This window comes from Lasioglossum baleicum, chromosome 4 (genome assembly GCF_051020765.1).
Source record: "Lasioglossum baleicum chromosome 4, iyLasBale1, whole genome shotgun sequence".
Taxonomy (NCBI): domain Eukaryota; kingdom Metazoa; phylum Arthropoda; class Insecta; order Hymenoptera; family Halictidae; genus Lasioglossum; species Lasioglossum baleicum.
Genome location: NC_134932.1, coordinates 14,166,601 through 14,188,978, shown reverse-complemented (window position 1 = coordinate 14,188,978; position 22,378 = coordinate 14,166,601). Strand labels below are relative to the sequence as shown.

At 40.3% G+C, this 22,378-nt stretch overlaps 4 protein-coding genes across 7 annotated transcripts in view; 2 read left to right on the top strand and 2 right to left on the bottom strand.

Moving 5' to 3' along the window:
• Nucleotides 1–6,747, bottom strand: part of Spg (dedicator of cytokinesis spg) — a 93,054-nt gene extending 86,307 nt beyond the window's left edge. For all 3 annotated transcript variants that reach the window (XM_076422294.1, XM_076422295.1, XM_076422296.1), the window contains exon 1: nucleotides 6,473–6,747. In XM_076422294.1, the coding sequence (XP_076278409.1) occupies nucleotides 6,473–6,509 (37 nt within the window). In that variant the 5' untranslated portion in view covers nucleotides 6,510–6,747. The remainder of the gene's footprint in view (nucleotides 1–6,472) is intronic.
• A 1,207-nt stretch (nucleotides 6,748–7,954) lies between these two features.
• On the bottom strand, nucleotides 7,955–10,624 carry LOC143208156 (dihydrolipoyl dehydrogenase, mitochondrial). Its single transcript, XM_076422297.1, has 7 exons — nucleotides 10,444–10,624; nucleotides 9,777–10,062; nucleotides 9,341–9,707; nucleotides 8,924–9,268; nucleotides 8,763–8,854; nucleotides 8,381–8,706; nucleotides 7,955–8,300 (listed from the first exon to the last, which is right to left on the bottom strand). The coding sequence occupies exons 1-7, from the start codon at nucleotides 10,486–10,488 to the stop codon at nucleotides 8,235–8,237; spliced, it is 1,527 nt and encodes a 508-aa protein (XP_076278412.1). The 5' UTR covers nucleotides 10,489–10,624; the 3' UTR covers nucleotides 7,955–8,234.
• A 784-nt stretch (nucleotides 10,625–11,408) lies between these two features.
• LOC143208160 (uncharacterized) lies at nucleotides 11,409–13,693 on the top strand. The gene is made up of 5 exons (XM_076422303.1): nucleotides 11,409–11,901; nucleotides 12,232–12,595; nucleotides 12,664–12,843; nucleotides 13,021–13,186; nucleotides 13,313–13,693. Exons 1-5 carry the CDS (start codon nucleotides 11,891–11,893, stop codon nucleotides 13,435–13,437), a joined length of 846 nt encoding a protein of 281 aa, XP_076278418.1. The 5' UTR covers nucleotides 11,409–11,890; the 3' UTR covers nucleotides 13,438–13,693.
• A 421-nt stretch (nucleotides 13,694–14,114) lies between these two features.
• LOC143208159 (uncharacterized) overlaps nucleotides 14,115–22,378 on the top strand; it is a 46,200-nt gene continuing 37,936 nt past the window's right edge. Inside the window, exons 1-2 of one of the 2 annotated variants that reach the window (XM_076422301.1) lie at nucleotides 14,115–14,246; nucleotides 15,083–15,527. In XM_076422301.1, coding sequence (XP_076278416.1) covers nucleotides 15,150–15,527 — 378 coding nt within the window. In that variant the 5' untranslated portion in view covers nucleotides 14,115–14,246; nucleotides 15,083–15,149. Of the gene's footprint in view, nucleotides 14,247–14,276; nucleotides 14,980–15,082; nucleotides 15,528–22,378 lie in introns of those variants that run through there. The other variant, XM_076422302.1, reaches the window with a different exon arrangement.

Here is a 22,378-nt window from a genome sequence, read left to right as displayed (position 1 = left end):
AACAGCAACGCGGACGCGAGTCCGTGCACCGAAATAGGCTGATTGACACGCTATCTCTGATTATGCTCGCGCTAGCAATACGATTCCCGTCGTGTGAACGTGTTGACGATGAGGAATGCGCGTGACCGGGACACGTTATGCTTGGGACCGGAAGCTACAGGTTTTGGGACCTGGACGCGCTATTTTTGGCAAGTTGTTGTGCAAGAAACAGCGCCTTCAATTTCTCTTGCTGTTCATTCATTTCAGCTCTTGATTCATTTCAATTTTTAGTACGCCAATTTCTCTTGCTGTTAATCCATTCCAATTTTTGGTACGCGAATTTCCCTTGCTGTTAATCCATTTCCATTTCTGGTACCTACACTAATTTCTCTTGCTGTTAATCCACTTCAATTTCTGATACGCGAATTTCTCTTGCTCTTAATCCACTTCAATTCCTGGTACCTACACCAATTTCTCTTGCTGTTAATCCACTTCAATTCCTGGTTCGCGAATTTCTTTTTCTGTTAATCCATTTCAATTTTTGATACACCAATTTCTCTTGCCCTTAATCAACTTCAATTTTTGGTACACGAACTCGAATTTGTTGGTTTCTGAAAACCACTGCTGCAGGAAGAAACAGCTCCTCTTGTCTGTCCAATATTTAACGAATTTGTCGCTTTTAGCAAATTGTTTCTGCCAGAGAAGAGATCACTTCATCAATCTTATATTTAATTGGCGCCGCGCGAAGATGAAGATAGAAACGAAAGAAGAAGTAAGATCATTGAGATACGTTCCTGCAGCTCTGAATTAGCGACATTAACGATCACGGGGATTAGCATAAACAGTCTCACAATCAGTCCAGTAATTGCCAATAAATCCGGTTTCTTACGAAACGGCTCCCGTTTGGAACACATACCGTTTGGTATAATAGCCATAGTTACGACGACGAGCATGATGTTTCACTTTTTCCACCCTCAAAGCAAGCTTTATCAGCTTAACGATTTTTATGCGTTTTTAATAGACTGCGCACCTGTAGACATAGTAAACATTGATAATTCGCTCGTTGATAATGGGACCTGTTTCCGGTGCCGATTTCTCAACGAGTTGTCTCGTTTCGCGTCGGGAAAATTCCGTACAATTACGTGCCGTGAAACCGGGTTGAAAGCGTGCCTCGAAAGAAAAAACACGTCGACGTTTATGCTTCTTTTCCGGTGACACCTACAAACGGAGTACTAAAGGAACCGCTCCGAGTGACGGGGCTGTCGCAATGACTTCGGTCCCTCGTGAAACGCTATTGCCAAGAATCATTCTCGAGAGTGTTGCGCTGCCTGCAATTCATGTTTTTACGCGCGATTATTAACGCGATTATTATTAGCCTGCGGTGCTTACGCGTGCGGGTGAAATCGAAAACAGTGGGATGCAGCTGCACTTAAATTATACAGCTCGGTCCACACTGAAATAACGTCGGGCTACTTTATCTCATCCTGGATGCAATTATTAGATAATAATATCCGTTTCAATGCGTATGAATATAATATAAATTTGCGAACAATCTATACTTCTGAAATGTTGTTTATATCTGTAAAATTAAAAATGAAGATAGTACAAAAATAATAAAAAATAAATCTAATGAACCACTTTTAAAAAATTTTTTTATGACCAATTATTACTATTGAACGGGGCCCCGATAAAGAAAATCATTCTTTTAAAAGGGGTCGATATAGGAAAGAGGTTGGGAACCACTGGTCTAAAGTATGCAAAAAAATTTCATTGTCACTTTCGCGTTGAAAAGAATTATTTTAGCAGAAGAGCGAATTTTCCTCGAATACGTAAATGAAAATGGTCGCTCGGTTCTTCCTCGAGTCAAACATCGATCAAATCATTCTCGACTGCTACGAATGCATAAAGTTCGCAGCCCCCGTTTTTCACGGTGCAGTAATTCTTCCGTCACGGAATAGCCAATGAATCCGCCGGTAGACGAGACGCTGAGTTCCACGATCTACCGAGACAAATTTTGCCTTGCAAATCGCCTTCGGAGCTATTACCTCCGATCGTTAATCACTCCGGAAAATGTCTCGTCTCTACTGCTGCAGAGAGCTGCTAAATTGATCAGTTTCGAATTCTCTACGATAGCGATTCTTTTCAATTACGCACGATTTTTATCTGCTGCGATCATCATGCAAGTCTGCTTTATACAAGATCAACGTTGAAGCTGTTACAAGAAACAGAAGTCCAGCATTCATCTTTTTCTATCAATTTGCATGAATACAGACGGATATTCTAATTATCACTGCAACGTTATCTAATTCTACAAGCCACACTATCTCTCGGAAGTTTGAAATCGTTTCGTCCAGTTATAAAGCATAACTGATTTTTTCGCAATTTTATGAATTGTGGAAGTCCACGGTTTGCAATGATTTTATTGCGCCATTGGGGACCATTATATTCGTCTCCTCGTTAGACAGATTTCCATGAGAAAGGCCTCGTTAAGAAAAAGGAAAGTTGTTGCGAAAAGAGAGACACAGAAGTTTCGTCTGAGAGGATGATATTAAATAAGAGTAGTCCACTAATTTAATCTTATAATTGTCGCGAAACTTTCGCCATTAAACTCATATAATATACATTTCCCATTAAAAATGTCGAGTTCTCAATCGAGCTATAAACGACCCCAACTTTCGAGAGCTTTGCAAATTAATGTGGGTCATTAAAAATGGATTAAAGGTCCAAATTATCCAGGGAATTCAGACGAGAGTAACTCGCAGTTTCGCTGAATGCAAAACTCGTGGATCCATTTAGACCCTTTTTAAAACATTAATTGAGCCGATAAGTTTTCCCATTTTCAGGACCGCATCTTTTTCGAAACATCGTTCAGCACCGACTCGGAACGGAAAAGCAACGGTAAATAATTGTTTCCAATACTCCAGTGAATTTTTCTTCAGGTCCAACAGATATTGCGTTTAATCGAGAGAATCGGAGATTGCGGTTGACATTCGACGTTGACACTTTGACGACCGCATTTCTCGCGTTAAAGTCTCCCGTGTTCGCCTCGGGCACTTTACGCAAACTGTTTTGTAAGGTGTCTCGGGAAGCTGACGTACTTGCCACTGAGAAACCGACTCGACTATCTTTGTCCCGTGATTGTGAACTACAACACTGCCTTGCAATTACATCTATTCTCTGATTGTCTATCGATCTATTCAGCAAACAATGCTACTAAATTTGGTAACGCTACAGAAACCAGAATAGGACTTTATTTCGTATGCTGAACTACCGAAATAAATATTACAGAATTTTCTGAACCAACAAAAATTTCACTACCGAGCCTACTAATTATTATAATATAATTATAGTGCATTTTATTGATGAATGAAGCTGATATAAAAGAGAGTAAATGGAGGCGTATAAAAAATGACGGTAAAAAATTGGCGGATATCTGATCGAGATAAATTTCCAAAATATTACAAATTCCAATATTGGAGCTTCGAACCGAAATGAAAATTGATATTCAAGCAATTACATTTCATTAAAAAACGAACATCGGCAAAATTTCCGGAGCGAATACGCCGGAAAAAATGTGCGCAGCATGTAAAAATGCAACGCACAATCGGAATGCGCCAACGCAATCGATTAATCGTAAAACCGCTCGAGATTCGAACGAGGAAGCGAATTAAAGACAGAATCGAAGGTTGATCGTGCGCATGATGCAGAGTTTTTCCCATTTGTAGACTCCCAGTTTGATTGGCTACCGTCCACGTTTAATCATCGGTAAACATTGCTTTCTGCTCCGCGAAAGGGAATTGCGATCGGTAACATTCCCGATGGTTGACGGAAAATACGATTTTAAATTGGTATTTTCGTGTTCTGATTAGTAATCGATTCTTTTTACGAGCGAATAACAATTATAAGAATCAGCGAACAGTATACATATAGAGAGACGAAATACGATCAATAATTTCATTTCCGTTGTCGTCTGCTACTCTCCCCTCGGGATTTCGCGTTGACGGGATTTTCGAACTCAATTTAACTTTGACGGGAGAAGCATCTGCCATTTAAATATTCCGGGTAATTTGCGTGGGTGCACAAAATGTTCGTATGCCTTTTGAAAACGAAATACTTTTTCTTACTTATCTTACTTACTTTTCTTAGATTAGCGTACTAGCTAATGTGTAAATAATATTTTTTTTAATTTTATTGGTCGCAATTGCGAAGGAAAGAGTATAAAGTATGTATGTTATATCTATTTTCTGACATGTGACTTTCTTCAACCTAAAATGGTCATTCGGTACACTGTGCGCTGATCACAATATGTAAGGACACAATTTATATAGGCAGCCATTTTTCTCATATGTTCCTTAAGGAATTAGGAATACAAAGGTGCCCGGTAGGCTACTCGAGGATCAACAACGATTATCAACAACCAATCTCTACTCTTCCACAAATGAATCTTTCTAAAAAATAATAAACCTGCCTACGAATGCTCAATTCTCGTACTCGCTAAACCTCTATTTCGGTTGCGTCTATGTAAACAGTACCACTCGGTGACATCCACCAACGGTCAACGTACCGCTGACAGAAACGTTCGAGCGAGAGTGAAAAGTCAGCGACGACATACGGACACGGTGGCTGTCAACCGTTTCCGTTAAAGACCGTCGTATCAACGGTACACAGAGGGAAATTGACGTGGAAGCATTACATATCTCGCGCACGCGTGTGCTGGTCAGTCGGACCAGACAAAACAGATAGCAACGTATGCGATTCAAGGATGCATACACCCGAAACGTAGAAAGAGAAGCGAACGGCTTCGGAGAAGGATCAGCTGACGTTGCGTCGCACGTCGTCAGGTTCGAATAACGAATGCGCGAAATTTTAATTAATCTGAACGCGACCAAATTAATATTTGGGTAAACAAATATCTGCGCGAGGGTCGATGGACCTCGAAAGGTCACGTGACTACTATATTTCTTGCGAGAAGAACAAGAGACATTAGATACGATGCTACTCTACTGCACTAAGGATGGTACCTACCCCAAGACAAACGACTGGAAAATTTCTATCATCGTTAACTAGATCGTTTACACATGAATACAATTTATAGGCGCTCACATAAACGTTGAATGTACGAATAAAAGAAATTCGAATGAAAACATATGGCCAGTCGAGTCCGTTGCTAGATAGCGGATTTTATGCGTTTATAACAAGAATGAGTATGTAGAATTTAAAATACTATTATATTATTTTCAACCTATTAACCATTATGTATATGTAGTCAACCTTTTGTATTTCACATATTTGCACAAATTCTCATTTTAAGACTATAAATGAATATATTAACGAGCAAAGAATGGACAGTCAGAAAAATTTTATAATATTTTTAAAGAAACATTAACAAGTTCTTGAAAGAAATGCAGTGAATGGGTACCAAGGTACCGGGTTGGCTACGCAAGGGTTAAACGTAGTAACAAAGAAAATAAATTCCTGTTTCACTCCAGTTTGTCGCAATTCAGGTAAAACATTTTTATCTCTCATAAAGATCCGCTGTCTACCCATTACAGTAACCGAAAAGTCTGTAGCGATCAAAAGAGGACACTACATTGGAATTAGAGTTCGCAAGGTTTGGTACACGGGGGGCAGATCAAAGTTTCAAGATGTTTATGTACGAATGAGAATCAAGGATGGAACAGGTCTACTTTATGAGAGGAGTGTGGGACGTTTGTTACTCCAAATTGCTACTTACAGTTAAATTGCTAATTACTGTAATTACAGTAACCGAAAAGTCTCTGGCGATCAAAAGAGGATACTACATTAGAATTAGAGTTCCCAAGGTTTGGTACACGGAGGGCAGATCAAAGTTTCAAGATGTTTATGTACGAATGAGAATCAAGAATGGAACAGGTCTACTTTACGAGAGGAGTGTGGGACGTTTGTTACTCGAAGTTGCTAAATGACGATGGTACATAGTGGTGTTTTCTGGTGGCTGTGCTCGTGCACGATCAATGGATGAATGGGAGAGTCGCGGTCGCGGGACACACGCAGCCGGAGATGGAGACGGAGACGGGCGGGCATGCACGCGAAACACGCGCCGGTGTCAGTGTGCGTGCGCGTAGGACACACATGCAGAAAGTCTGACGCGCACGTACACTTACACGCACATTAGTCCTGGGTAAGAGACGAAGCGAGAGAGCTGGTGTGTGCAGCATGATCGCGCGCGGCGCGTATCAAGCGGCGAGCCATCTCAAGACGCTCGTTAAAATCATTGACACAAGGGCTTCCGGTGCACTGCGGGCCACCGGCGTTCGCGCCGGTACTAGCACCGTGTCTAGCGCCGTCTGTCAACGTGAGTTGCGATCATCGTACCGTCGATGATAGTCCACACGTAGGATCAGCGGCCCGAGACAGTGTCGTTTGACAGATTGCCGTGCTGTGCCCCGCGCGCGCGATAATCCGCGGATTCAGGGTACGAGTGAAAACGTGACGAACGCCTACGAGGACTCACCGACGCCGTATTTCGTTGTTTTCGTGGTCGTCCACATCTCGAGGCGGCCCGACGACGGCGCTACATGCCTTGCCAAACGGCCACGAACCACTCTCTCTCCCGCGGTATCACGAAAAATTCGAAAACACAAACATTGGGTGTGTGTTGCCTTGCCGCACAAGTGCCACCCTTGCGGCTCGCTCTCTTTCTCTCTGTCTGTGCTGCGCGGCGGGCAACGTTGCCGATGGCCACGACGAGCCGCGAACGACTGCCGGCAACGCCGCCACTACTGCGCCGGTCACGTGCCTCGCAGGACCGTCCACCATGGTGGGGCGAGCCCGCTATGCGCCGAAACGTCAACCTCTTTGCACTCGGAGCTATTTTAGCTCGAAAATTAAACATTTCTTCCGACCTAGAACATCTCCATTCCCTATGATTTTTGAAATTTTATGAATATGAAATTGGTATAATACCTAAGTAGAATACCTAAATGTTTAGTAATATTGATTAGATACCGACAGATTTTGAATAATAGTACAGCAATTTTTAGTGGCGCCTCTCGCTTCTCAGCCTCACCATACGAGCGCTAAGGGTTAAATTATTCCGCGCCAGCCCGTCCCGTTTCATCTCACATAGACTGCGAATCTTTATGCAAAATAAAAATGTTTTGCAACGATCGCGATTGAATACATCATAATAATATTATTAGAATTTCTTCATAAATGCGTAAAGATCCGCAGTCTAATCATGATCCGTTCGATTTATCCGAAACGTTGTTGGCTCCGATCACAAACGCTCCCGACGAAATTCAACCCCTTGCCGTAATATTTTCTTTACAGTTACGGCGATTAAAACCCTCATCCGCCTCTCGTGTTAATTTGACACAGTTTCCCCGAAATAAGTTACACTTTTCTGTTATTTGAAAAACCTAAGATGCAAATGTTAATTCATCAATTTGAATAAAAAAAGCATCGAAGGATAATCGTTTACACAGGTTCAGTTCGTGAAATGAGGGACGGATGAGGACGGAAAACGTCTTTATCTCCAACAATGTCGTAGAAGAGAAAAAAAATTGATATTTTTCATTCAGTCGAATTTACATTCTGGAAATGTATTCAGTTTACATATGTGTGCAACCGGGGTTGTGTATGTCCAGAGCGAAGCGCAACGGCAACGATTCAAATTAAGGTTGCAGACTTCATTTACGACATTTACAATGTTTCCCGCTATAAACAATAATTATATAAATAATACAAATTGTGTATATGTCCTGCTTTATTCATAGGATCAGTCACCCAAAGAATTCCTAAAAAACTTCATTTAGGGATTGCTTTTGAAGGTCATCGATTCGATCGAGACCGAAACGATCCAAGCAACGTGTCTAACAATGTCAGTCAAGGGCATACGAATGACGTAACGAAAGGAAAAAAATTATCAGGAATTATTTCGGTAACACGATGGGCCACGCGTCAAACACGAGTCACGGTTCTCGAACCGCTTACGTAACGAGAGACGAATTTATTCATAATACCATAATAAATACAATAATTCCAGAAACGCAGGTAGATCTAATATAAAAGGAGCGGTATTTTTCATAAATTCTTTTACAGTTTTATTTACAACTTTTTTGTCCTTATACGGATAAACGATAGTGAAACCTACGCGCTAGACTTGTGGTAGCGCGGACGTGACATTGGAGAGCGTAGACTAGATTAAAGGCTACGACGAGTCGAAGTATGCGGCAATAGTTCTTGAGATAGTTCCATTTTTCTCACGTGGGTGCTTAGAAGTTAATGGGCTTGCCAAAATACGCAGCCAGATGCGCTTCCTTCAGAGCTTCGGCGCATGTCTACAAAAACAGCAAACATTATACCATGCAAGATGTTCAAACAATTAATATGCTCTTTCGAAAATTGTTTTTTTGCATACCGGATGTGCGTGACACGTCCTTGCAACATCCTCCGCGCTGGCTCCGTACTCCATGGCGAGAACGGCTTCATTGATGAGTTCACCGGCCACCGCTCCGATCATGTGAACGCCTAATATCTTATCCGTAGTGCTATCGGCTAATACTTTCGCGAATCCGTCCGTGTCCAGGTTCGTTTTCGCCCTGGAGTTCGCTATGTGTGGGAATTTGCCGATTTTGTACGCGATGCCCTCCTTCTTCAAGTCTTCCTCCGATTTGCCTACCCAACCGACTTCGGGATGCGTGTATATCACACTGGGTACGCAATTGTAATCGATATGGACGGCACCTGTGGACAATTACAATTAGTACCATTTTCGAAATCCTCAATTTCATAATAATCACCTCCAGCAATGCCTTCGACCGTGATAACTCCTTCGTCCTCGGCCTTATGCGCCAACATCGGTCCATGAATGCAGTCTCCAATGGCGAATATTCTAAAATTACACAATTTTCAATTATTCACAGTAGAAGGATCGAATTGATTTTAGAGAAGTTCGACTCACGAAGGAACAACTGTTTGGAATCTACTATTTACAGGGATCCTGCCCTTCTCGTCCCTCTCGATTCCCAGATCCTCGAGCCCTAAATTATTGGTATACGGCCTTCTACCAACGCAAACTAAAAGTACATCGCACGGGACATCTTCTTTCTTGCTGGGGTCCTTTGCATTTTCAACCGAAACCACGATTTCGCTGCCGGTGCGTTTGGCAGCGGTCACCTTGGTATTCAATTTGAATTTCAAGCCCTGTTTCGTTAGAATCTTCTGCAACGTCTGGCTGACTTCACCGTCGATACCTACTCCGCCGATGGTTGGCATGAATTCCACTGCAGTCACTTCTGAGCCCAATCTAAACGATAATTACAAATATGTAAAATATTGTAACTTGCTGAGCGATTAAATAGCAAGAGAAAATATGTACCTTTGCCATACAGAGCCCAGTTCCAGACCAATGACTCCAGCACCGATTACAATAAGCCTCTTGGGAACCTGAGTCAGCGATAATGCTCCAGTAGAAGAGACAACTTGTTTCTCGTCGATCTCTATACCGGGGAATGGAGTGACCTCGCTGCCAGTTGCAATAATAATGTTCTTGGTGTTGATGGTGCTCGCGACAGAGCCATCGGGATTTAAGGCAGTCACCTGATTTTGACCAGTGATCTTTCCATGGCCCTTTACCCATTCGACTTTGTTCTTTTTATACAGACCAGCAATTCCACCGGTTAAAGCTTTGACTACGTTGCGCTTCTGTTCCATCAGCTTCTCGAGATTGAGCTTCACATTTTCCACTGAAACCAGAACAGTAATTACTATCGATAGTAATAATTCAATATCGTAGCGGAAACAGAGGAACCTACCAATGACACCACGATTGTCCAAGTCCCCGCTATGTGCCATATGATAGTAATGTGAATTGTTTAAAAGAGATTTCGAGGGAATGCATCCAACATTCAAACATGTTCCTCCGAGAGTTTCCCCCTTCTCTACGCAGACAGTTTTCATTCCTAATTGGGCAGCTTTAATCGACGCCACGTATCCGCCAGGCCCTCCGCCTATTACTACGATGTCTGCATCTAAGGTGCTGGCATACCTGCGCTGTTGAGCAGCTGTCAAGCCGGGGATAACGCGCTTGATGCATACTGGCTGGAAAGTAGAAAAAGAAGGAGGAAGATCCTGTTAATTTTATAGAATAGTAGATGCTTGTACTTTATGAAGGTTTGTATGATGTATGTAGTGAAGGATGAAAATGAAGGTGACATAACCAACGTATCAGCAGAACCGAGGTTTTACAAGTAACTATGAATTTAAGGAAACACTTTGAGCTGCTCGAACGTTTGAGGATGATAACAATAAGACGAGAAGATACCAAGAAAGAAGATTCGACAGCTGTATCGAGGAAATATGGTGGAAAATCGTTTGTCCTTCAAAATGTTACGAAATAGACTTGAAAATGAATGGCAGTGTACGGAATAATGATAAATGGTTGAAGGCCCTTATCAGTACGCATTGTTCTTTAAAACATACCCTGACAGTAGTGGTCACCAAGTTCCAAAAATTTGCTTGCATCATATCTGTTGCAGTGAACTTTACTTTACGATATAGAGGGGGTCAAAAAAGGGAACGTATCCACGGCAGTGTTAAAGACAGCACTACCGGTTATTTCAATATCATCCGACTCGTCCGAGCCTTGATAATTCGATATATCGTCGGTCGCGTAATTTAAGGGGTTTACTGCTCGATGGCGCTACTAACCCATTATGCAACGCGAATTTAGGTTCGCATACTGGCTGCGAATTTGTACCGATGGGGCTCCACGGAAGGATGCTGTTCAAAATCATCGAAAACTCAACACAATCGTTCGTTTATTCAATCGTTGTCAATTTGACACAGTTTCCTCGAAATAAAAGTTATATTGTTCTGTTATTTGTAGGTTAGCCTGAAACATCGTGACTTTGATTTTTTCAAGGTGAAACACCGAAAAACCTAAGATGTAAAATTTACATTTATACATTTACATTTATATTTATATTTACATTTACATTTACATTTACATTTGCATTGTAAATGTTAACTCTTCTCTTCTATCTTTTGCCACTGTATCAATTTGACACCGAGAGGCAGATTCAGTTCGTGAGCTGAGGGACGGATGAGGGTTAAAAAGCTCTTCTTGAAGAATACAAGCCAGAGATGATCAATATTCAATACACGTTGCAATTATAATTGAAATATTTCGATTGAAACAATCATCTCGGCTTTCGATCATTAATTAAAAATAAATTAAAAACACGGATCCGTGTAAATTGTTCATTCTCGTATTTGCACTACGTGCGACTTCTAGACAAAAGGCCTCTTTATTAGTTGTTCAGTTTTATAGTTTCAGTTTTATATTATTAAACGCGACTGCATGTTAAGCACATTTTTTTCTACGTAACAGTCTTTTTACAATCTCCACTTTTAGAAACGAAAAACGCCGATAAGAAGAAAATATTCTTACGTAAACACGAAAAGTTTGTTTTAAATTTTAAATTCCCGCTGAGCCTTTGTCTCCAACCATATTCCTATTGGGAATCCATAAAACATACTAATTTGAACTAATAGCATTCTAAAATCAATTTGAAGTAATTTCTTGCTGCGTTGATCGTCCATTTTTAGTATTCATAATTCCAGTAATCGTTGTTCTTCGCTAATCGTCATTATTTCCATTGGTGGCGCCACTGTCGTTCTGTTTGTTAAATAAATTTTGTAACTTTATGCCGCAAAATTCCACTGTCGTCCTATTTATCGAAGCAAAATGGACTGCCGGAAATTCCAAACCAGATTGGAACGTTTTATTCTATTTGTCAGAGAAAATAAACTGCTACAAAAGGGGATGCTAACAAAAGCGCTCTCCCTCCTCAACTTCGATTTCGATGCGTCTGAATTTAAACAGAAACTGTCAACTGTCAACATCTGTGAATTGTTGTGACTCAAGATGTCCAAGCGGTGTGTAGTTTTCCACTTTCATAATCCTTTGATAAACTATCGAAATTTCGGAAAACGGTTACATTGTTCGCAGATCCGTTTCGTCAATTATAGGGCTGCTCTTATTCGTTCGGATTTTTCGTGGATTTACAATCAATTCTGAAATCGAGATAGAAATTTTTTAAGTTGTTTACAAGAAATAGAAGCTGAATGAATGTGTATTTGTCCTTTTAATAATTTTCACAAATCGAAAACACTGTAACAGCATAAAACTATGCTATATTTACAAGGTTTAGGAATATGAAAATTTTTCCCTGGTCTATGTAACACGATATTATATTTCTTTCTCAGGATTCAGTGGAAACAGAGAGAAAAAGAATTGATGACAGAGATAGAGCGGTTGACGAAGCAAGTAGAGTTCTTGACTTTAGAAGTTGACCGTTTAAAGGATACCAGAACATCAGAATGCCATGAAACGCCTTCACGAGTTGTGATGAGTGACATACCTTCACGAGTTGTAAACGGTGACATACCTTCACCAGCTGTGAACAGTGACATACCTTCACGAGTTGTGAACAGTGACATACCTTCACCAGCTGTGAAGGTGTGTCACTGTAAAAAAGGGAAATGCGCCACTAAAAGATGTGCTTGTGTCAAAAGTCACACATCGTGTAGCAAGCTGTGCAAATGCAGCAGTAATATTTGTCAGAATAAGGTAGGAAAGATCTTATTGTTGCTAGTTTTAGTATTACGTGTTGTTATTACTGTTTTACTGTTTTCCAGGAGAAGAACGACGAGGAACAGAACAAAGAAAATTTGGAGAACATTACAGTAGTTGCTCGCAATGTTGCTCGTCGAAGAGGTCTCTCCAGAACAGTAGAAGACCAGGAAACAAGATTTCAAGATGTAGAGAAAAATATTGAAGAGATGGTGCTACAAAAAGAGCATAATGAAACACCTGAAGTAATATATAATATTTATTTAATTGCACCACATGCAATACTAGACAGTGTTTTCCACATGGCGTTCAATCTCACATTACTGAGTCAAATGCTTCTTGCAAACATACAATATAAATTAACTACAATATAAATGTTCTATCCTGTATAGAGACATAGTAATTTGTATTTATTACTTCAGGACAACTTCGACCCTATGAAGCCTAAACACCAGCTAGTAAGAACACCGCCCAAAGACAAAAAATTTGTTCATTCTCACTCTGATTCCTCAGCGTTGATTCTGACTCCCGATAACATTGAGGTAAAAGAAGAGAAAAAAACAGAAGAAGAACTACAAGTTCCTGAAGGTGAGCTACCTTCAACTTGAATTCAGCTGATTCTAAATAAACTTTCATAATATAACATTAAATTTTAAAGAGGACTTTTTCTAAAGACATCCAGTGCGTTAAACATCAATTACAATATTTTCGCAGAGTTTAATCAACCCGAAGTAGATTGGGAGAAGTATCAGGCTCAACTTGTCCCATGCAATAAATGCAAGAGGAAGTTTCATCCGAATCGAGTTGAAAAGCACCAAAAATGCTGTAAAAAAGTGTAAAAACCCGTTTTTTTCTGGCCAAAATTTGAAATGTCATTGATATTTTTAAGAAGGTAACAATCAAGAGTTTTTAAGAATTGACTTTGATTAAGTTTTAATACATTCAACTTGAAAAGTTGACTTTTGGCCAGGAAAAGCAGGTTCCCGGACCACTATGGATTTTCAATTTAAAGCAATTTAAGTAATACATATTAAATGTGTAAATAATGTGTAAACAAAAAATATTGTTTTAAAAGTTTAAAATTTACAAAATCACATATATATATACTTATAAAAAAATTTACAGTTTCATTCAAGACCTGATTAAAATAGTTAACAACTCATTTTTAATTCGCCCTCGTAGGCTTTCCCAAAAACGATCAAAATGTTCGCCATCTCGCGGACGGATACAACAATGTCTACCGTTACGTATCTCGCGATCGACCGACGCACGAGCGTTTTAACTGTAGTCGATACGAGTAATTTCTGTCGGGACATTTCATTTAAAACTAAACCTAACCATTCGTTTCAATAAATTATTGGTCCGAGGCTATTTTCATTTATAAATAATATGCTGAAGATAGTTATGAGAGTAATAGAAATAGTAAAAAGCAAGATGGAAGGCGGAAAAGGGGTGAGAAAAAGAGAGGGAAAGAGAGAGGGTACGTTAGGGGTCGAGGAAAAAGGGCAACAGATGTCCTTCCGTATGACGCATGATTCGTTTGGCCCTTGGCGAGATAGTAACGTCCGCGTCTCTCTACCTTGCGGAAGTGTTGTGCGTTGTGAAACGAGCCTGGCCCTGTCCTTAGGAGCACACTTGTTCAAAACCGGTTAGTATCGGCTCTGTCAGCGAAGTCGTGATCAACTTCGCTGACCACAGATGTTCCGAAACTTGCGGAACGTATTTTTTCGTCGCTTTTCATTCGCGTCCATGCTCGTGTTCCTCGTGTAGGACCGAAGCTGCAATCTCGTTATCGATAACGCGTTGCCATTGGCCGGATTTGAACTGTCCAGTTCCCAATTAATTATGAACCACTATGCTATTGTCTCTCATCCTAATGTCAATCTTAACTATAGGCGTTTTTACAAATTGCATGTCAAATATATTATAATAACCGAGTGTAATGTGGTCGGTATTGACTAGATTCCGGATTTGATGCATTTATAACAAAAATTAGTAAGTACAATTTAAAACAGTGAAACTATTAAAAGACTAAGAGTATTAGTATATTATTTTCATAACATTAATAAATTTATTTCATAAATTTATATTTAGCTCCTGCGTCTTGCAATTGCTGCACAAACTTTGCATTTTGCGTAAACATCCGGAGTCTAGTAATGACCTCGCCGTTAATGCGATCACGTTAAAATAAACTGCGAATAAATAAATAAATAAGTCTACTGGTAGGACTTTTAATGATTATACCGTTTCAAAAAATCCCCATTCGAATAACAAATTGGATACCAATTCAATCGTGCGAACAGAGCGGGGAGATTAATAGTGAACTCGAACGTAAAAATTGGTTTACAAACACGGAGAAATAATTCCGTGTTCGAATTTTGGTAGGCACTCATTGATTTATTCCCAATGCTTCTAAAACATTAATACTTAAAATTGTATGTCGCCCGCCAAGTAATAATAGTTCGATGACGTATGATTTTGAAGGTGTCCAAAAAATAATTGAGGGAAAGATGAGTTCGTTTGTTCGCCGTTGAGGGCGAGCAAGTGCGAGATGTGTGAAATCGCAAAAGGGCAGCGCAGAGCGTTTCGCGACCAGGACCCGCCGCGAATATTCGACAGAGCGGGCAACAACAGCTTAAAAGACGAGATTGGTTTTTCGAAATCGACGCCGAGTTCACCGACCATTCTGCAACGTGCCTCCAGCTTCGAGAAGTGCTCCAGCGAGTCAGAGATCCTTGAGAAGGACCGGCAGACAAGGGAAAAGGAGAAAGGGGATTCAATCGGCCGGGAAAGTGCATCGTTCGATTCCGTTCGAGATGACAACGCTAAAGGGACGGATCAAACAGAAAGACATGACCATCGGACCACTGAGAACTTCTTAAAGGAGCTGAACGACAAAGTGCCTTCGTCCGCTCGACATGACCACCAGGTATGTCTCTGCTACTCTATTTCAAACGCATGCGATTTGAAATTCGCGCGGGAAACCGCTACCGGCCCTTTCGAGGTTATGTGTTCATTAGGGAAGGCGTCATAGCGTGAACTGCTACTTTTGAATCACTCGTGATTCGATCAAGTTTCGTTCCCAATCGGTTCATTCTTCACAGTGATTCGTGACTTTCGTGACCGCTTCTGATCGGCGGAGAGCATACCTGTTCTTCGTCAAAGTCACAGAGACATAACCCGTATGTTTTGTAGAAAAGACATCAAAACAACATTGCGGGGTACATCGCATTTTCATAAAATTTATTAGATTCGTACGATGTTTCTCAAGCTATCATAAAAGAAATTGTCTGCACATCGATACTGCTAAACGAGGCGATGTGTTTTCATTTAGAATGTAACGTGACCTTCATATAACCTTGAACGAAAGGCCCATCTTTCGTATATTTTACTTTGATCTCAAGTTTTGTAATTATATTTCTTCAGCAAAACGGTTAACAATAAAAATCGATCTCTTACAATTTTCAAACTGCGAAATAAAAGAATAGCCTATATTCAAATATCAATTTCAATTCCTCGGAGAAAATTGCAAATGGAACCACCGAAATCTTATAACTAAATAGACAGTGGATCTTTATGCAAACTGGAGTGAAACAGAAATTTATTTTCTTGATATGTTTAATAGGTTGAAAATAATGTATGTAATAGTATTTTTAAATTCTTCTAATATTTTTACTGTTTTAAATTGCACTGGTTTTTGTTACAAATGCATAAAATCCGCTGTCTGCTTGTAACTTTCTGAAATTACAGGAATTTTTTCCCACGAGACAGTCGGCGCGTGATAACATTTTCGAATTTGAAAACACGGGTAAAAATAGCGAATTTTTCGTTATCGATTCGAAGCATTCGGTGCAGTAACCTAGCACAGGGAAAGGGGAGATTCGAAACACGCATTTGCCAGCGTTTCTGCAAAATTGCAACCGTTGCCGGATTAAAGAGATTTCTCGCGGCGGCAATGGCAGCGGCGACGTACCATAAATCAGTGAAAGAGAGAGTCATTTAAGATCGACTGTGTCGTGGTCTCTTCGCTGAGTATGATTAAAAATCGCTCGACAGAATCGTCCTTGATGCTGGACGACTGCTTTTACTTCTACGGCCGTTGAGAATGATCGCGTCGGATTAAATCGTGCGAGCGATTACGATGCACTTTTACGCGAACCTTTCGCGAAATCATTTATCGAAAGTGTTTCTTCGCCAGACTCTCGGATTGACCTTACAATCCGAGAAGACGAGCCAACTCGTATTTATTCGGACACGTCATTATTTATCCACACAATGATCTCTGCGTTCAATTCTGCGGCGATAAAAGCTGTTTATGCTTTAATATCTGCGTCGGTCTCGACGATACTAGGGTAACTGAACCGATTACTGCGGTATCATGCTTCGATCGTACTTTATTTTAACCCTTACAAAATATTGTTTACATTATTAAGTATGTCGGTATCTAATCAATTACTAAACATTTAGGTATTGTATGAGGTATTCTACCAATTTCGTATCCATAAAATTTCGAAAGTTATAGGGAATGGAAATATACATATTCTAGGTCGGAAGAAATGTTTAGTTCTCAAGTTAAAATTGCTAAAATAAATTTCTATTTCACTCCACTTTGTTACAATGCGGGTAGAACATTTTTATTTTGCACATACATACGTCCGCTGTCTATGTAGTAATAAATCGGGGAACAGTACTTGTATAAATGATATTCATCTCGCTCCACATCCATTTCACTTCATTCGAATCCGGATCGAAAAGTCGACCAATTAGCAGGTTGACAGCGGGTTCAAGTGAAAAGGAAATTTTCTGTCTCTTTGGTCGTCTGCGCATATTCGTCGGAAACCCGAGGACGAGGCGCGGTGAACTATGGTTCGCTTCCGTTCCGAGATTCTTGGAAGCCCGTTATTTGCTGTGAAATCCGACGTGATTGTGTCTCGACCGCAGGGCCCTAAGATGAATTAGGTTCGGGCCTGGAAGAGATGCGGGCCTCGGGCCCCGTTGCAGGTTCTTCTTTTCCATCGAATGCCTTCCTTTGTGCGGAATTCGATTTAAGTTCTATTCACACCGAGCCGCCCTTCTACCCAAAGGATTCTCGTTTCCTCCTGTCGATCGACTGGGCTTTATCCTTCATTCCCTATCAGGTTTCGATTCTCATCCGCTTCTATAAACATTCAATCTTCTGCTAAATTCACTTTCTATCTTTCGTACACGCGGTCTCGTTTCGATGAACAATTTTTCGGAATGTACAGTATGTTCTGTCGTATTTGAAATAAGCAGGTAATTTTCAATAATATTATCATTGAATAATATCAAACATATATATTTTTATAAATTCATTTAAAGGTTTTCTTTAAAATACGACAGAACCTCCCCTCGAACCTAATATTACAGTTTGTTCAATACAATGATATTTCATCGTTAAAGTAAATGTAGGTATAATAAAATAGACACAAATTTTCTGCACTAAGAAGTAGGCATTGAATAATCAAAAAATTGATTAGCCTTGCCCGTAACTAAATCAACAGCTAATCGTTAATAGTCAATATATGAAAATGTTTCAATGACTTTCTCCGAATAACGACGATTGTTCGTCCCGAGAGATGGATCGAGGCCGCCGTACTTACAGGGCGCAGCAACTCTAAGCGACTGCAAATAGCACATATACAATGCGAGCATGACGGAAGTACGTAAAGATCTTCAGGGAAATTAGCTGCGAATACACGCTTGCATCAGAGGGACCGGGGCCATTGACCGGCTACGTTAAAATATTGACGAGGAACCTGCTATTTCGGGTCCCCGGTATAACCACCAACTCAGCTGCCACAGCCGCGAAAGACCACTCGATAAATATTTAATCATCGTCCCGTCGATTACCACACGGTGAACAAATGTTAATCTCTCCGTCGATGGACTGCGTCGGCAGATCGACTCCTTTAACACTATCATCAACAACGGGATCATTGTGTTACCTCTATTTTCAACCGTAACCTCTCTTTTTCCCTTGTACAATGCCGAGCATCGTATGTCTTTCTAGACAAATCCTACGTTTCATAGAACATGCTACGAGAGATGATACTAATTAAGAAAGACACGAGCTTAGAAACAGTCATCTTATTTAGGGCCCGTATTGGTCGTTGAGCGCATTAAACACTGTGACCTGAAAAGAGTGGTAGAAAGAGTAGTAGAAAAGGAGATGGTAACTTAATCGACTGATTGTAACATTTTGTGTGGGAAAGAACAAATTAAATTAAACTTGTCGAAACGTTACTCTCTTTACTTACTACTCTTTCAATTTTGTAGATATTCGCAAAAATATTTTTCAAGTTTGAGTTAGGTCTGGGGTCTGGATTACATAGGTTTAATATATCATATTTTATTTCATCTAACTATTGGGATGGGACGAAAGTTCATAGCGTTTTTAAATTAACGTTCAAAGATAAAAGTAAGATACTTATTCATAGGTTTATTCAGCGACATGATAAGATACCTCAAAATAACATAAGTAATAGAACAGAACGGAAATCATGTTATTGGAAAATGTATGAGTAAATATCTTAATTTTATCTTTGAATTTTAAATTTAAAAATGCTACGTACTTTCTTTCCTACTCAATATTTGTTAGACTTGGTTAAAATCTTCATCTCGAGTACGACTCGTTAAAATACGGCAAGGGGTTAACGAGCATCGTGAAGGGAGGGGATGAGGGGCGTTGAAAAATCAGAAGAAATATGGAAGAGGCGTGCGGTCAAATCGGCAGAGTTCGAAAGAACGTCGGCCCGGTCTGTCGTGGTTCCTTCGAAATTCCTGCACCCCGAACGAGATCGTGTCAGTGCGCGTCGTGTTCGCGTTCGGTGTGAAAGCAGCCTATTAAGGTCGGGCCTAGGTTGGTGTGTTGCTCGGTGCAGCTTGCCGGGCAGCTTCAGTTCGATGTTTACGCTCGTGCTTTCAACATTTTTCTCCGCGGCCTGTGCTCCGGAATCGAGGCATCCACGATATTCGAACGAAAGTGCCTTTTTTCATCCCCCGAAGCCCTGGGGCCATCTTCCCATCAGCGAATCCACACGCGTCCCTCGAGACCACGGTGAGTGACTCCGATGTGCGAAGGATTTCTTAAATGTGTTTAGAAGATGTGTTGTTAGATCGAAATGTTTAGAAGTGAAACCACATCGTTCGCAGTCTCTTGCAATCTTTTCGAATTCGTAAACATCGTTTCTTTATTGAATTTAACCCCTTGCCCTATTTTAACGAGTCAGACTCGTGACGAAGATTTGAACAAAGTCTAACAAGCAATGTTACGCTTTTCTTTTTCGATGAAATCAAATTTGAGTCGTAGCCATACAAAAAATATACATTTTCTTTTCTCTTCTACGACATTTTTCTGGACAAAGTCGTCTTAATCACTCTAATTGTAAGGAAAATGTTACGGCAAGGGGTTAAAGATTTGCTCATTCGTAAAAAATTATTGCAACAATTCTAATAAATGGATTTTCTGCTAATAGATGGAACGAATCGGCGTTTAATCTATAGGTGGGACATAAAATTAATTAATAAATTGAAAAGTAGTATATAATTGCTATTGCAGAGAAAACCGAATACATATTACCATAAATATGCGCAAGCTAGTGGTCAGCGACGACCGTATTACTTTCAACTGGTTATCCCGAAGCCGAAGTGTGCATTTACATTCAATTAACACGGTCGATTGTTTACCAAAGAGAGGATCAAAAAGAACACTGTACAAACGGTGTTCCCCGTTTCGTTTTCGATGAACAAAGACGAATAAAACGTCGCGCGATAATGTACAGACATAGTAGGCTCGTACAAATTACGAAAAGAATCAATTAAACGCGAAGCAGGAACGAGAGGAGCCGGTGCGATGAAGATTATATTCCTAAAAATAGTATTCCAACGCAATCTGAAGTGTTCGCCGCAGCGGGAACAGGTTTAAGGTGATGCGAAGAGCAAGAAGAAAGTGAGCCCGCAGGAATACTCGCTTGAAAAGTGTACGGATTCGGGCCCCGACGCTCGAGGACTCGCGTCTACATCAGCCTTGAAAATTATAAGACTTTCTTTTCTGCGTGCTGAATGCCAGATCATCGACAGAATTTCAATAAAATATTGTATCGTCAATTTGTAAATACGAGTGCTCTGCCCATATGGAATTTGAGGAATCGCTGGCAAAAATCTCTGGACGCAGACAATGGACACAGGTCGCTGCGAACAGATGGTACAGAAATACTCTGGTCACTGGCCATTGGCAACCTGTGTTTAAAATTAGGTGGTCACGGTTTTCTTCCTTGCGATTTTAATCTTTAATTTTCAATTCTTGAATTCTTTATTTATTTATTTATAGTTTATTTTAATGTAGTCGCGTAAGGAATACTTACACACAGTTATAATTTCTATGTAAATATTAACTCATCAACGTCTTTATGTAATATCACAGATGCTACAGAATATTCTCTCGATGCTTCAGACTTTTTGATATTTTCCCTAGCTATCTTGAAATCAAAGTAAATCACACCTAATCATTTGATCTCTTGCAATCAATTTCTAAATATTCCTCATAGTCGACGCACACTGCACGAAACATGATAATTTATAGCATAAGAGACACAGTGGGTGATAAAATTCTCCGCTTGCACAAGTTGGCATCGAAGCAATTAAGTTTGAAGCGAAAGGTTACCTACATTGAAAGAGTTTACTTTCTTATCATTGCACTGCAGGTGTTTATGCAAAATACGAATTTGCTGCATTAATTACAAGGGTACTTTTCCACGCGAGAATGATCGAATAAATTTCCACTTTCGAACACAAGTTGTAAGAAAAATCTAAACGAACTTTCGCAATTTTCCTGACCGTTTTTACTATTATATTAGTCTGTTCTAGTGACGAATGATGTTTAGTTCATTGAACACCGAGATGCTCGCGAGAGAATGTCGGCACAGAAGACGGAATATTCAGCAAGAACACGGTCCGTTCGGATAATGGATCGTTCGCATACCAGAGCATTGGGATAACGGGTGTTCTACTGCACTCTGATTGAAATATCCTCGATGTATCGCGCGCGACTTGATTCGCGATCGAGAGAAAGGGAGGAAGAAATTGTTATTTGCACGTGCGGCAATAATAAAAAGGTGACGAGCAGTATAGTGAGCGTCACAGATGATAGCGCGCGCGGCGCGGCCCGACCGTGAGATACGACGACACGCCCTTGAAATTTTGTGTTTTCGCTTGGTTTGCGACACGAGACACGAGCAGAGGTGACACGCGACAGAGAGCACAGGCGTGAATGGTGTGTGTGTGTGTATGTATAGTGAATAGGCTCTCGCACGTCAATTGCCCCTTTCGTCGATCTGAACGCGTGTCAGCTCCATTTAATTGAGCGACGCCCACGTGGCTATTGCCCGACGCGTTGTTTACACCCTCTAGGCGAATTTTCGGCCAATTTTCCTCGGAGAAAAACTAACCCCTATTCAGAAACTCCAAGGGCAGCTTTTCGTGCAACGTCACTGAAAACAAGTGGTTTTTCAGAATTTTTTATCATCACTTTTCAGTGGCTTTTGGACAGATAGGGTAAACTGTACAATGATTGGCACAATAAGCCAAAATCGTAATAAAAATCTTTTTATCTTTTTTTGAAATGTTTAAGCGACCTTAACTTGCTATTATTATAAGATAATAGAGATTTTTCAGCAAAATCAAATAGTTTTACGAGCCATAAATCTCTTATTATAAAATATATTCAGTGAATAACAATCGTAAGAGACAAATAGTACAGTC